This window comes from Auxenochlorella protothecoides, assembly GCF_000733215.1.
Source record: "Auxenochlorella protothecoides strain 0710 unplaced genomic scaffold scaffold77, whole genome shotgun sequence".
NCBI classification, from domain to species: domain Eukaryota; kingdom Viridiplantae; phylum Chlorophyta; class Trebouxiophyceae; order Chlorellales; family Chlorellaceae; genus Auxenochlorella; species Auxenochlorella protothecoides.
In genome coordinates this window covers 19,290-32,765 of record NW_011934370.1, presented here as the reverse complement: position 1 = coordinate 32,765, position 13,476 = coordinate 19,290, and the positions used below count along the sequence as shown (strand labels likewise).

Here is a 13,476-nt window from a genome sequence, read left to right as displayed (position 1 = left end):
AGTTCCGCCTGTAGGGGGTGGAATGAGTGGGTGGGGTTCGAGGAGGGAGTGCATGGTGACAGTGTCGAGTCGCATGATTCGTGTGCTTGCCAGGCTGGAAATCAGGGCCGACCCCACGACCACCACAGCTCATAGCCTGCCCACCCCACCCCCACCCCTTTACCCTCCCTCCTACTCCCGACCTGCTCGGCCTTGGTGCCGGCGATGCCGCGCTCCAGCTCGCGCACGTCCAGCTCCAGCGCGGCGCGGCGCTGCAGCGCCTCGGCTTTCTCGGCCTCCACCACGGCGCGGCGCGCGGCGAGCTCCGCGGCGCGCGCCGCCGTCGCGCCCTCGCGCGCCTCGCCCTCTCGCACGCGCTCCTCGGCGTCGCGCACCGCGTCGCGCGCCGCCGCCACGGCCGCGGCCCGCGCCACGCAGGCCTCGGCCGCGCCGTCCCAGGCGCCGCCGCGCTCGGCGCGCTCGCGGTGCAGCAGCGCGAACTCCAGGTCGCGGCGGCGCTGGTCCGCGGCCTGGAAGGACTCCAGCTCGCTCTGCTCGGCGGCCAGCTCCGCCAGCTTGGCGTCCAGCTGGTCCACCTGAGGGAGGATAGAGGGCGGGTGTGGGTTTGTTTTCGGGTACGCAGAAGTGGGGGAGCAGGGGGCGATGCTTGCGGGGACGGAGGGACGGCAGCCAGTGGCAGCAGCAGGTGGGAGTTGCGGAGGGCCATGCATCCTGGCACGAGAGCATCGCTGGGATGCAGGACTGCCCGCTGTGCATTCTGCCTGGCTGGCACATGGTTCAGTCCCGTCTTAAGAACTCCCCAGCATAGAAGCCAGCCAACACCAAAACTCCCACGCCCCAGCATCATTCATGGCACACAGCACCCATCCTGCCTGCCCTCCGCCCACCCTTCCACCACACGAGTCCCTCACCAGGCCCTGGATGGTCTCGCGCTTGGTCTCGCACTCCGCCATCAGCTTCTCGGACTCCCGGCGGCGCTCCTCGTATACGCGAGTGCCCCCGATCTCCTTGAGCAGCTCCAGGCGCTCGCCGTCCTTCATGTTGGCCATGGCCATGATCTGTCGGCGATGGGGGGGGGCGGGGGGCATGGGTATCCGATTGCGAAGATGTGTAGACGGTGGGTGAGGCATGGGAGCTGGCGCGCTGTGGGGCCCATGGCCTCCGCTGAGACGCCACGATCCAGATCAGTGACGCCAGTCGTGTCGAGAACAGCACCTCCCTCCCAGCGCATCCGTACCTTGCCCTGCTGCACCACGTAGTAGGGGTTGGCACGGGAGAAGCCGGCCGTCTCCAGCAGACTCATGACGTGCGCCTTGCTGCAGAGCAGGGAATAGTGCAGTGGGGTTTGGCGCTGTGGGATGCAAGATGATGCTGTGCCCAGCAGCTTCCCCCTCGTGAGCCCCTGGATCTTGGGGAGGAGCTGCGTGGGACCACTGACTCATCAACATGCCCAGCCCTCGCACAGCCACCGAGCGGCACTTACGTGACCACTCGCTTGTTCAGCTGGTACTCATCCTTCTTCAGACCGATGGAGCGTCGCAGCCGCACCTCCCGACTGTCGATGGGCAGGCGCCCATCGCTGTTGTCAAACACCAGCTCCACATACGCAGAGGTCACCGCATTCCCTGCTCCTTCCTGGTAAGGTGGAGGGAAGCATGTGCCACGTCAATCGCCAGCCCTGGGCCAGACTTGTGTCAGTGCCGCCGCCCATGCAGATTGCAGGTTGTCAAGGCACTACGGCAGGACTGGCAGATAAGGCAGCTCAGCCAGCGCAGCCAATATCTGCCAACACCTACATGCAGCAGGCGCTCTCGATCCTCTTGGCGGAGGGTGGTGAAGAGGTCGTTTAGCACAAAGCGGATGGCTGCACAGGTATGGAGGATGGCGTAATGGTGTAAGTCAGGAGGCACAGTTTTGCAGGGGCAGCGCATCGATTGGCTTCCATGGGAGCCTCACCATGGAAGAAGTTTGACTTTCCAGCGCCATTCGCTCCCACTGGCAAGTGTGCGGACGTGGGGAGGTGGCAGTAAGGGCAGCATGGCTGCTAGAATCAAGAGAACGGCGCGATCCACTTCCGCGACATGCGGCCCACCAGTTGGGGCTGGAGTCCCGCGAGCACAGACGCATTGTAATGCACTCCGAACACTGTTCCGCTTGCATGCGTATGACATACCTACGACGTTTATGTTGTTGCTGAAGAGCTCGGTACTGGTCTGATCCTTGTACGACTTGAAACCCTCGATGATCACCTGCGAGGGTACTGGGATCCCAAATCAACCTTTAATCATGCATTATGCCTACCGGGCTTGCGCAATGCACTTCCCCACGGGGATCAGGCTTGCCTGCTGGATGTACATCGGGACTGGCTCTCAACGTTCACAGTGTCCGTGCACGCATCCCTGCCGCGACAAGCGCATCAAATTGAAGCCTGTAGAGTGATGAGATTGATGCGCCCGCTCCCGGGGCCATGCAGCGCTGGCCCGACACCATCACCTCCGCTCCGCTGTGATTTCGAATTTTCGGAGCGCATTTTGCTCGCGCCACAAATTCGCCCCCCAAGGGGGCAACAACAATTTGGGTGTAACGCCTCCATTAATCCCCACATTCGCAGGAAGAAGTGACATTACCTCGATTTATACCATCAAGCATGTCATCAAGCTTTGTCGCCAGTGCTTGCACCACAATCCCCTGCCTCCGTCCGCATGGCACATCCAGATCGGGGCATGCCTTCCATGCCATGCAAAGGGGGTCCATCGGGCCACCAAACGAGAAGGCGCGACGCCGAAAGCATCATCATCCGCATAGGATGCCAACATGCAAGGTCGGTGAGGTGAGAGCTATCGCATTACCTCTCCCCCAGGTCTCCAACTGGGCACCCAATGAGGTCATGCACCCCCTCATTGCAGGGCGTTGCGAGTGTGGATGGGCCACCGGCCCCTGCAGCTGGGGTCGTGTCCCAGGAGCATGTGGCAGCCATCAGGGATCCCACTTCACATGCGCTTTTGGCCAGGGTGCAGCGGGTGGTGGTTAGCCACCCCCGCCTAGGCCCCATCAACACTGCATTTGTGGGCCCGCGCCAGCCGGACCCCAGCCGACCCCAGGTGCTGCTCCTGCACGGCTTCGACAGCAGCTGCCTGGAGTTCAGGCGGCTCCTGCCCCTGCTCGAAGGCCACGTGGATGTCTACGCGATGGACGCGGTGGGGTGCGGGTTCACAGGCTCATCCGGACTCCCCCTGCTGCACCCCACCACCCTCGGTGAGCAGTGTAGAGGAACAACACTACGTTTGCTGCTTTCTGAGGAGCCCAGTGGCCTGTCAACCGAGGTGGCTAGTGCCGAGGAGTGCCTCTCCAGGACGCTGACTGTGTGACAGCCCATCCACTCTCAACTCCGCTGGCCTCGTCCTCGTGCAGGCCCAGAGGAGAGGGCGGAGCACCTGATGGCCTTCCTGGAACAGCATGTGCCACAACCTGTCACTGTGCTGGGAGCCAGCCTGGGCGGAGCAGTAGCCGTGGATTTTGCGGCCCGGTACCCGCATGCTGTGAATGGGCTGGTGCTGCTGGATGCCCAGGTGGGGTTCACGGCAACCACATGGCAGGGAGGAACAGGAGGGCCAGCAAGCAGCCGCTCCACATGTTTGCCTCTACAGATGCAGGCGGCCGCCTTCCAAGTTCATAGGTCTACGGCTGTCGGCACCGGACCACCCACAACATCCCCCCCTTCCCCGCTTTCTACAGGTGATGAAGGATGGCATCGGCATGCTGAGCAGCCTGCCCCAGATCGCGGCGCGGCTGGGCGTGAGGGCGCTGCGCTCGCGCTGGCTGCGCCGGAGCGCCTGCGACATGTCGTGCCACGCCCAGGATGCGGCTGCGGTGGAGGACATGACTGAGATCGGGCGGCTGCACACGCACGCCGCAGACTGGGAGGCCTGCATGCTGGCCTTCATGCGCTCGGGGGGCTACCATGTGCGCGGCAGGCTGGCGCAGCTGGCGGCGCCCAGCCTGGTCCTGTGGGGCAGGCAGGACCGGGTGCTGCCGGGGGCGAAGAACGCACGGCAGCTGGTGGAGGCGCTGCCGGGCGCGCGGCTGGTGTGGGTGGAGGACTGCGGGCACCTGGCGCATGTGGAGCACCCGGACGTGGTTGCCTCCCATGTGCTGGAGTTTGTAGGTGCGAGGGCCCAGGATGCGCGTGCACGGCATGCTGGGGACGATTCTGTGCCAGGCAATGGCTTCAGGGCCGCGGAGGGGGTGCGCGGGGCTGCCAACGGCTTGGATCGCCTGCAGTGAGCTCCGGACGCAACTTTGGTAGCATAGATTCTCAGGAGGAAAGCGGGAATGCGGGACAGCGGGGAAGAGCAGATCTCAAGCTGCTCTCGGCCAAGGGCTGGGGCCGAATCCAGGGTCAAACGAATCTGCCCGGAGTTGTGAGGCCTCCCCTCCCTCCGGAAAGATACGGGCGAAGCGGGAGCGCCTTTCAGAGCCTAGTTTCGCATCGGAGCAGGGTCGGACTTGAATTTTGACAAGCGCAACCTCGCTAGAGCCGCAGTCGGGCTACTTCTAGGGTACGTATCGTGTCTAGATCGGTCGTCTTCGGATCTGCGGCAACATCGCCGGGAAATCACCCGGGCGAACGCAAGCCTCGACAGGTGGGGCGAGGGGCGAGCCAGCGTGTTTCACGATCAGCAGTGGAGAAGTAATGTGTGCTCAGCACAGCAGGACGTATCGAATCGAATCGCCGCTCCTCGTCCACAGGGTATATCGGAGCTGCGTCCAGAGGAGCCATGGTGCAGGCTGGTCACATACACCTGCAGTCCCCCCCCGAGCTTTCCATCCTAGCATCCTGCAGCTTCCCCAGCGTTCTTTCAGAGGCCATCGAGGCGAGCGTGGTCGAGCCCAACCATGCCAGGAGCGCCGACGCCATCCCCCTGCACTCGGCCTCCCCACCTCGCATCGGGCTGGGGGCCTACATGGGGCGCCTGCTCAAGTACTGCCGCTGCTCCCCGGCATGCCTGGCCTATGCCTACGTCTACATGAAGCGCCTGGCTGCCATGGGCGGCATGGCGGTGACGTCCACCAGCAAGCACCGCTTGCTCCTCACCGGCACCGTCATCGCGGCTAAGCTGGTGGACGATCGCTGCTTCAGCAACAACCACTGTGAGTATTGCTATGATGACTTTCGTTGGGATGGTGACGTGTGCATGGGTTGTGCTGCACGGGAATAACGTTGCCCTGCAATGTCCTTACCAACCCCTGCAGCACTGAGACCCCCGATCCATCGCTCCATCTTTCCAGACGCGCACGTCGGCGGGGTGAGCCTGCACGAGCTGAACCGCATGGAATTGAGCATGCTGCGCATGCTGAGCTACCGTGCCCAAGTCGGAGCCGAGGAGCTGGCCGAGCATCTCCTGGTGGGTTGGTACACCAGTACCGGGTTGCCCTGAACTGGTGAAACCAGCGATGCTGGTGCCAGTGTGCACCCTGGCAGCCTTGGGCCGACCCGGTGCAACCCTGGCTGGGCAGTCTTCACTCCCGCACCCCTCCATCTCCCGACCACCTGCCCACACTTCCCCCTCGCCACAGGGCATCACCTGCGTGCCAGAGGTCGCCGCCCTCCCTTTTGATCGGCCGGGCATGCCGCCGCCCTCCCCCAGCTGCCCCGCGCCCCAATCCACCCCGTCGGCCCCGCTCGACGACGGCCCCACCCAGGAGCAGCCCCGCCACGTCCGGGCGCGCCACTGCAGCATGGATATGGACACCGAGTCCGGCCTGAACGGCCTGGACGGTATTGTGCCCGCCGTATAGGCCAGCCCACCCTGGAGCGCCCACTCTCAAACCAGGAACTACCACTCCCTCTGAACCGTGGACTCCCCTCCTCCCTCTCTTCACTTTCCCATTCATACTTACGAGACTTTTGATTCTGCCTTATCTGGGCGTTCCAGAGGCTGGCCCCTTATTCCAGATTTCCTACGTCACCCCTGCCGTGCGCCCCTCATCCTGTCTACCGTGCCCCTGTGTCTGTCCGGTCAGGAGCTGCCCTAGAAGCACTGCTGAGCACCGAGTGCCTGTGCCGTTGCTCAGTGTAACGCCTCGCCCTTCCGTCGGTGGTGCCGAGCGGGGCCTGTGGGCGCATACAGGGTCTGGGAGGGCCAGGCAGTTCAGTGCTCACACGGGGGGAACGAGGGCTTGCCGCGTGCGGCAAGCCGGCAAGCAGGCAGGCAGGTGTCTGAGGCCATCCCTCGGCCCTGCTCTGCTCCAGGCACAGGGAGGCCGGCACACGACCCAGCAGGGTCCCCGCTCCCTCCGCCCCCTCGGCCCGCGCCTCGTTCAGTCGCCAACCTGCCCCGCATGCCCCACCTCCGCCGCGACCGTGAGGTCCAGCGTGTTGGCGCGCATGATGATGACCTGAAGCACGGCCAGCACCTGCGGCACCTCGGCCGCCAGCCGCGTCAGGCCCTGGCGCGTCAGCGCCAGCACGCGCGCCACGGGGCTGGAGCAGACCGCCTGCGACCCGTGGGGCCGCGCCAGGAAGAAGTCGGTGGACCCCGCCACGCAGCCGGGGCCCAGCTCGAAGGAGCGCCCCGCGGCCTCGGCGGACACGACCCCGGCGTCGGGGTCCTCGGCGCGGTCCGCTGCCGCCGCCGCGCCAAAGCGGTGCTGGTCCACCTGGGTGATTGGAGGTGTGTGAAGGGGGGGAGCATGAGTCGGCAGTGCTCGGGGCGGGCCTGCGAGGGACCGACCCAGGCTGGCCATCTCAACCCCATCGCCGGCGATGGGGGCAATCAGCATGGGCACCACCTGGCGCGGCTCAGATCCCGGCACCAGGAGAGGCGAGCGCCGCCCCGCAACACCCACAAACGCCGCTCACCCTGAGCGACCCCTTCTCCACGATGAACATCTGCTGCGCGGGCGCGTCCAGCCTCCACAGCACCTCCCCGTACTGCAGCACCCTGCTGTCCAGGTACTGCACCAGTGTGGCGGCCACGTCGTCGGCCGCGCCCGGGGCCACCACCGGCAGCTTGTCCAGGTGCGCGCGGACAAGGTCGGCCAGGGTCAGGCGCGCCAGGGGCGGGCGGCACAGCCCGTACCGCACCGCGGTGGACACATACTGGTCCTCCGCGTAGCGCAGCGCGGCCTGCAGTCCGTCGAAGACCAGCGCGGCGTCGGCGCCGCCGCGCGCCGTCTCGGCGCCGGGGGGCAGCGCGGTCCAGGCCGCGTGCGGCAGGCGCATGACCTCCGCCAGCGACCCGGAGTCGTGCGAGGGCAGCGGCCCAGCCGCGTCGGCCCAGCCGCCGCCGGCGCCTGCGGCGGACTCAGATCCGGCGCCGTCGCCGCCGGCCCCCGCGCCGGCGCCCACCTCGGGCGGCCAGGCGCGGCGGCCCATAGGCACGCCGTGCGCGGCGAGCAGCGGGCGCACGCCGTGGTGGTCCAGCGCGGCCAGCAGGGGGGTCACGCCCAGGGCCAGCAGGTCGCGGCACAGCACGGCAAAGGTGCGCGCGCCGGTCGCGTCCATTCCGCGCACGCGCGTGAAGTCGAGGACGAGGAAGCGCGGCGCCGCGCGCAGCGCGGCCACCGCCTGTGTGTGCCGCGTGCCGGAGAAGGCCTCGCCCGTGCGCGCCGCCGCCTCGGCCAGCGCCAGCTCGGCGGGCGGCGGCGCGTCGGCGTCCCCCGCGCTGGGGTCGGACACCAGCGCCCCCGCCACCACGTCCATGCGCCGGCTGAGCGCGTGGGCGGAGCCGAAGAAGACAAAGCCCTGGAAGCGGGCGACCACGCAGTGCGTCGCAAACACCTGCAGCGCCGCCTGCTGGTCCACTGTGGGATGTCGCAGAAGGGGGTTTAGGGGGGGGGGGGGGGGGGAGGTAGAGTGGACGGAGATGGTTTGAGGGACATTGAGCAGTCACCCCCATTGCAGACTGGGAGGGCACTTGGGGAGGAGAGTGCTGCATGAGGCAGCGACTGATTGTGGCGCTTCATGCGCTGCAGTGTGCAGGGCAGCGCATGCAATCCAGCAAACCCGTCGCTCCCCACCCTCCGCGCCCCCAGGCCCCGTCGCCCCCCTCACTGGTGCGAACGACGTTGCTGGTCATGGTGTGGAAGATCCTGAGGCCGCTGATCTGGCTCTGGGCGTAGGCGTAGGTGAAGTAGAGCGTGGCCAGCACGATGCCGGCAAAGATGCCGCCTTCTAGGCCCAGCTGCATGACAAAGGCAAAGGTGAGCCAGAGCACGCCATACTCGATGCGCGTCAGCTTGTAGAAAGAAAGGAAGAGCCAGTCGCGCGAGATCTCGACGCCAAACCAGACCAGGAGCGCGCCGAAGAAGAAGTTGGGCATGTACTATGGTTGCGGGGGGGGGTGGGGGAGGGGAAGAGGGTTGGAGGAGAGGAGGGCTGATGGGGAGTGGCGGGGAAGCAGTCTGTGGGAAATGCACTGAGGGGTCGTCATTGCGTCCTTGACTAGTTGGTCGGCGTGATACACAAAATGCAAACAACTAGGCGGCAGGATGCAACCCGCAGCTCCAAATGCATCCCGGCGGAAGGCCCAGAGTGCGAGGACTGAGCCCACTGCAGTCCTTGGCTACAAAAGAACGCCACCCCGCATACCTGGACGATGGAGAAGGGGAGGAGGAAGATGGTGAGCTCCACGGCCGCCACCATGATCCCGTTCCAGCGGCTGAAGACGCCCGCCCGCATCGTGAAGATGGTCTGGCTGTTGGGTGGACAGAGGGAAGGGAGGGGTGGTGGGGTAGGCCCTGGGATGCGAACCTAGCCATACATCCATCAGCAGCAGGCCGCGAGTCCACCGCTGGATTCTGAGCCGACGGGCATCTGGGGCTGGACAGGCTCCTGAATGAGGAACCAGGGCAAGCCGGACCTCTGACATACGCTGCCTCACCTGAAGATGTAGCTGCCGCAGTACCCAATGCCAGTCAGCCCGGTGATCACATTGGAGACTCCTGGGGGATTGAAAGGGCAGTTGGAGCCGGGGAACTCTCGAGGGCATGGCCCATGCCTCGGGCTGGCACATACATCCCCGATATTATTGCCAAGCTGTCTCCCACATCCGCCCATGACCCCCTCCCACACCCCCTGCCATTGCCCCATCAAGAAGACCGTGTTCCCACACTCTTCTCCCTATCTACCCACAATCCCCTGCTCACCCACGGTGACCAGCTCGTGGTCGAAATCAATGCGCTCCGGCAGGTCCTGCTGGATGGCAGCCACGTCCATGCAGCTGCCGAAGCACACCACCAGGATCAGGCCCGCCAGCTGCGGGGCAAGCGCGAGGCACGGCGTGGTTGGTGGAGCAGGGGCCCGGCTGTGGCGTATTCCCACTTTCATGACCCCTGTGGAACATGGGAACCCATCACGAAGCGCATAGCATGCAGCCCTCGCCCCACTTACTTTGCCTATCTGGGCAAGACCCGCCGAGACCAAGATACCGTCCAGCTTGAAGTCATGGATGTTGAACAGAGACCACAGCTCCCAGAACTCCTGCTTACCTTCCTGGGAATTGGGTTGCAAGGAGTGGGGGGTATCATTCAGGTGCATCCGTGGATCGAGTGGGTCCGACGGACCGCATCTGTTAGAATGAGGGCGCTGCACCTCCTCAGACCAGCCCAAGGACACAGCGGCGACAAAGTCTGCTACATCCGGTTGGCAGACCCACCCAAGAAAAAGGTCCATCCCACAGCGCCCCTGGTCCCTTGCAGCGTCACCCCACATGCATAATGGGAAGGTTGCGCACCGTAATCCCTCCCCCCCCACCAAGCTCACCGCCGGCCTCAGCACCCAGCCCCTGTCCATGGCGTCCTCCAGGCTCCAGCCCAGCAGCAGGCGCCCCGCGTGGAACGCGAGGACGATGGTTGTGAGCACCCCGGACAGCGCCAGCGGGTGGTTGAAGTGCTCCATGGTCATGATCATGGCCAGCGTGGAAAGCACGGCGGGGACCAGCTTGGTGAGGGCGTCCACGCTCGCCAGGTTGGCCCAGCTGAGAGCGAGGATGTGTGGAGGAGGGGCCTTGAAAGGGAGGCAACCCACTCAGTGACAGTATGATGCCCCAGTTGCCGAGCATACACTGGGTTTGCGGTGGGATATGCGACCCCTTTCCCCACCATTTTCTCGTGTACTTGACAGGCCGAGAGCTAAGAAAGGCGTACAGAGTACACTACGCCTTCCCCCCCGAGGGCATCACCTGGAGATCGTGTCGATGCTAACGCTGCATGCCAGCGCCAGACCCGAGGCAATGCAGAAGTAGCCGACGAAGCCGAGGTACCCTCCGATGACGGGGAGGGGCAGGTACTGAACCAGCTCCGCCAGTTTGTACCGCGCTGGGTGGATTGGGCGGGAGTGGGAAAGGATTGGGTCCTCTATGCCTCAGAGTAAGCGCCAGCGAGCAGGTGCACCTCCACACCGCCCGCCCCAAGGTTGTGTGTCAGCGCCGGAATTGCCGTCGCACAGTGCAGGGTGCATTCGGTGGCCTGTGACGCGCCCATCGCCGAAGGCGCCTGCGTGGGCTCTCATCCACACTCCTCAACCCCTTCATCCCACCCACCGCATCCAAAGTACATGCACTGGATCCCTCCCGCCTCGCCGCCTGCTCACCGACGAGGAGGGTGGCAATGCCGACCACGGTGGTGCTGATGGTCATTGTCAGCAGGCTGGTGCCCAGCGCCACGTCAGCGCCCTGTCCCTGTGCAGTGGCCAGGCCCGCGATGCTCGTGGCCATGGCGGACATGAAGATGAGGCCCACGTCCTGGACCTGGCCGATGGCAAAGGGCAGGGCGGAGAGGCAGACGAAAACCAGCTGGTGAACGGCACTGGAAACGAAGAAGAACTTGCAGAGGAGGTCCAGGTAGGGGGTGTAGATCGGGTCCTGTGGGGAGTCGGAGTGGAAGATGAAGACTTGAGATGGGGAGCTGCAGGTGACCTCCCAAAGGGCAGGGGGGGAACTCGGCGCTCCCCAGGGCCTGGCATCACACTCATCCCCTCCACCCTTCGACGCCCTCCCCACCTTGAACACGATGGCGGCGTAGGCGATCAAGCTGGGCACCGCGGCCACAGCGTTGACCAGCCCAAACACGATGGCCTTGCTGGCGGGGGTGGGGGCGCGGCGCGCCGTCGCCACCTTGGCCTCCACGGCGGCCTGCTCCTCCTGGATGGTGCTGAGCAGGCGCGTGGTGCGGCTCGTGGAGCGCATGAGGCTGGAGGCGGGGTGCAGGGGGCTGGAGGGCGCCCAGGCGCCCTCGGGCGGGCTGGCGGGGCAAGCCTCCTCGTCCTGCAGCAGGGAGGCCGTCAGCGCCGACTCCGGGGCCTTCTCCTGCGGGTACGCCAGGGGTTACGAGGCATGGAGATTTGCATGCATGGCATGTCGTAATGCCCTGGGGTTCCCGCCGCTGGGCGCCGGGCCCGGCCTCCCTCTCTCGGAACCCTAGCTCGGTGTGCTGCTCCCCCGAATCCGGCGCAGCACTCCTCCCATCAGCACGCCGTGCATCCCTGCACGGTGCCACGCCAGCTTCTGGCATATGCATCCCATGGCTTCTAGCGTGCCGCCCCTTGCCCACCTGCAAGGCCTGTACTTTGGACTGTAAAGATCCCACCGCCGGGTGCCAGCTCCCCGTGCCCTGCAGCAGGAAGGCGTGCGTGCCATAGGACCCGGCGGCATTGCGCCCTGTATCTGATGCTGTATCTTGACCGAAGGGTGGGCTACGAAATGAGCCTGGACTGCTCCCACCCGGACTGCGGATCGGAATGGGGTGCGCCTGGGGACCTCCCCCGTCGAAGGGGGAGGTGGGCAGCGTGCGGCGGTCCCTGGATGTCATGCGATGCGATTACATTTGTAATGGATGATGTAAATAGAACAGGAGGTGAGATGCTACCCAGACTCTCGGCTCGTTTCTGCACGTTGCGATGGGAGATCGGTCCTTACTCACCACCACAGCAGCACCGGCCTTCCCGCCAGTCCCTGGTGACAGCAAGCCGGTTTTATGATACCTGAAGCCTGTCAAGGTGGGCACACGCAATCATGCCTTGATTGGGTATGCCAGACAATGCGAGGAGGTGCGCATCTGCAGTGCATATTTTCACCCATCAAAGTAGTAAGGTGTATATATTCCAGAGCCTCACTTCAACAAGTTACAACTTTGTTTGCGATGCTGCCTCTACAATAGGAGATGGGATTCAAGGAAAAACAATGGCGAGGGAATTCTGTCAGGCTTTGTTTTGTCTTGACCTGAGCATGCATGAAGTTGCCCTCCTTGCTGCGCCGCTTCATACTCCAGCACCTCTACTCACCGCCGGCGCCTGCGCCCTGATTCGGATACACCCCTTCGACCCACCTGATCAAGAGGCAGAGGCATCCAACCCGCAAGGCTGTAAGCCTGGATTGAAGTTGGATCACCTGAGATCCACGATGTCGTCGATCAGCAACGCGACGCCCGAGGACTGGTATGTGATCACCACCCTAGCCCTTCCCCACCTCCTATATGCCTACATCTGGTTCAACAGCTCGACATGGCTAAAAACGTTCGGAAAGAAGTCTGTTCAAAGATTTGAAACAGCAGCTTGGCTCCTCAAGGGTACGTCGCCGGGGGGTGAGGCCAGTGGTGGCCGACTTTGCTGGAACCCCTCTCTGGAGAGTGGCCTCACCTGCTCACAGCCGCGCACCCCTCACCTCACTCTGGAGCTTGCAGTGCTGCAATTCTCCTCGGTGATCTACTGGTACAGCGTCAAAAAGCCTGAGGGAGTCATCCTGGGGAGCATTTCCCCCTTTGCGGCTGGCATCTCCCTGGTCTTGCTGGCTGCCGGCCAGGTACTGGGGGCATGCCATTTGCCATGGGGAGGTTCCTAGGCGGCCAGGGACGACATGTGTAGTATTTTTTGCTGTTTCAAGTACGGGAGGATGTGCATCGTGCCAAACCCTTCCTGAGGCGGCTCACAGCACCCCACCCTCACCCGCCCCCTCATGCCAGGCGCTGAACATCGGCATCTACCGCGCAATCGGGCACGCCGGGGTGTATTATGGCTTCAAGCTGGGCCACAAGGTGCCCTGGGTGGAGGGCTTCCCCTTCAACGTCGTGTCCCACCCCCAGTACGTGGGCAGTGTGCTGAGCGTGTGGGCGGCTGCGATCCTGGTGTGGGCCCAGGGGCCAGCAGGCCTGGGCTTGCTTGTGGCCTACTGGACCGGTCTGTATGTCATCACCGCCATCCAGGAGTCCTGCTTCTGACATCGTGTTGACATCGTGTTGAGGGGGGCCATTGCAGGCCCTTCGTCCCTTTTGTGGGGCTGCTCGATGGCAGAGGTTCAGAGCCTGTGCCACGGAGCTCAGCCTCTCCATGCTTTCTGAAGTCAAGCCAATCCACAGCCTCGGCTGTGAGATGCATGTGCTTTTTTCCCCGGGTGCTTTGCAGTGACAAGCTCTTTGCTCACCCCGCTCGCTTTCATCTTACGCTTTGCCTTTTCTGCTTTGCCGAAGCGATTTGAGCAA

The 13,476-nt window shown here is 64.4% G+C and overlaps 5 protein-coding genes across 5 annotated transcripts in view; 3 read left to right on the top strand and 2 right to left on the bottom strand.

Annotated features, from left to right (window-relative positions):
- Positions 1-2,357, bottom strand: part of F751_5944 (Structural maintenance of chromosomes protein 3) — a gene marked incomplete at both ends in the record, with an annotated part of 8,657 nt that extends 6,300 nt beyond the window's left edge. Inside the window, 6 exons of the mRNA XM_011402594.1 lie at positions 912-1,058; positions 1,238-1,316; positions 1,484-1,635; positions 1,797-1,864; positions 2,174-2,249; positions 2,328-2,357. Of these exons, the coding sequence (XP_011400896.1) occupies positions 912-1,058; positions 1,238-1,316; positions 1,484-1,635; positions 1,797-1,864; positions 2,174-2,249; positions 2,328-2,357 (552 nt within the window). The remainder of the gene's footprint in view (positions 1-911; positions 1,059-1,237; positions 1,317-1,483; positions 1,636-1,796; positions 1,865-2,173; positions 2,250-2,327) is intronic.
- A 449-nt stretch (positions 2,358-2,806) lies between these two features.
- On the top strand, positions 2,807-4,284 carry F751_5943 (2-hydroxy-6-oxononadienedioate/2-hydroxy-6-oxononatrienedioate hydrolase; the record flags this gene model as incomplete). The annotated part of the gene is made up of 4 exons (XM_011402593.1): positions 2,807-2,830; positions 2,907-3,255; positions 3,412-3,569; positions 3,736-4,284. The coding sequence occupies 4 exons, from the start codon at positions 2,807-2,809 to the stop codon at positions 4,282-4,284; spliced, it is 1,080 nt and encodes a 359-aa protein (XP_011400895.1).
- Positions 4,285-4,778: 494 nt separating this feature from the next.
- F751_5942 (Cyclin-P3-1) lies at positions 4,779-5,799 on the top strand (the record flags this gene model as incomplete). The annotated part of the gene is made up of 3 exons (XM_011402592.1): positions 4,779-5,151; positions 5,290-5,405; positions 5,578-5,799. The coding sequence occupies 3 exons, from the start codon at positions 4,779-4,781 to the stop codon at positions 5,797-5,799; spliced, it is 711 nt and encodes a 236-aa protein (XP_011400894.1).
- A 522-nt stretch (positions 5,800-6,321) lies between these two features.
- On the bottom strand, positions 6,322-11,811 carry F751_5941 (Uncharacterized protein C24H6.11c; the record flags this gene model as incomplete). The annotated part of the gene is made up of 14 exons (XM_011402591.1): positions 6,322-6,660; positions 6,863-7,129; positions 7,412-7,806; positions 8,057-8,327; positions 8,594-8,699; positions 8,886-8,946; positions 9,151-9,259; positions 9,395-9,496; positions 9,767-9,980; positions 10,185-10,320; positions 10,595-10,865; positions 11,004-11,309; positions 11,590-11,666; positions 11,724-11,811. 14 exons carry the CDS (start codon positions 11,809-11,811, stop codon positions 6,322-6,324), a joined length of 2,742 nt encoding a protein of 913 aa, XP_011400893.1.
- A 590-nt stretch (positions 11,812-12,401) lies between these two features.
- F751_5940 (hypothetical protein) lies at positions 12,402-13,215 on the top strand (the record flags this gene model as incomplete). The annotated part of the gene is made up of 3 exons (XM_011402590.1): positions 12,402-12,567; positions 12,682-12,800; positions 12,961-13,215. 3 exons carry the CDS (start codon positions 12,402-12,404, stop codon positions 13,213-13,215), a joined length of 540 nt encoding a protein of 179 aa, XP_011400892.1.
- Positions 13,216-13,476: the final 261 nt, after the last annotated feature.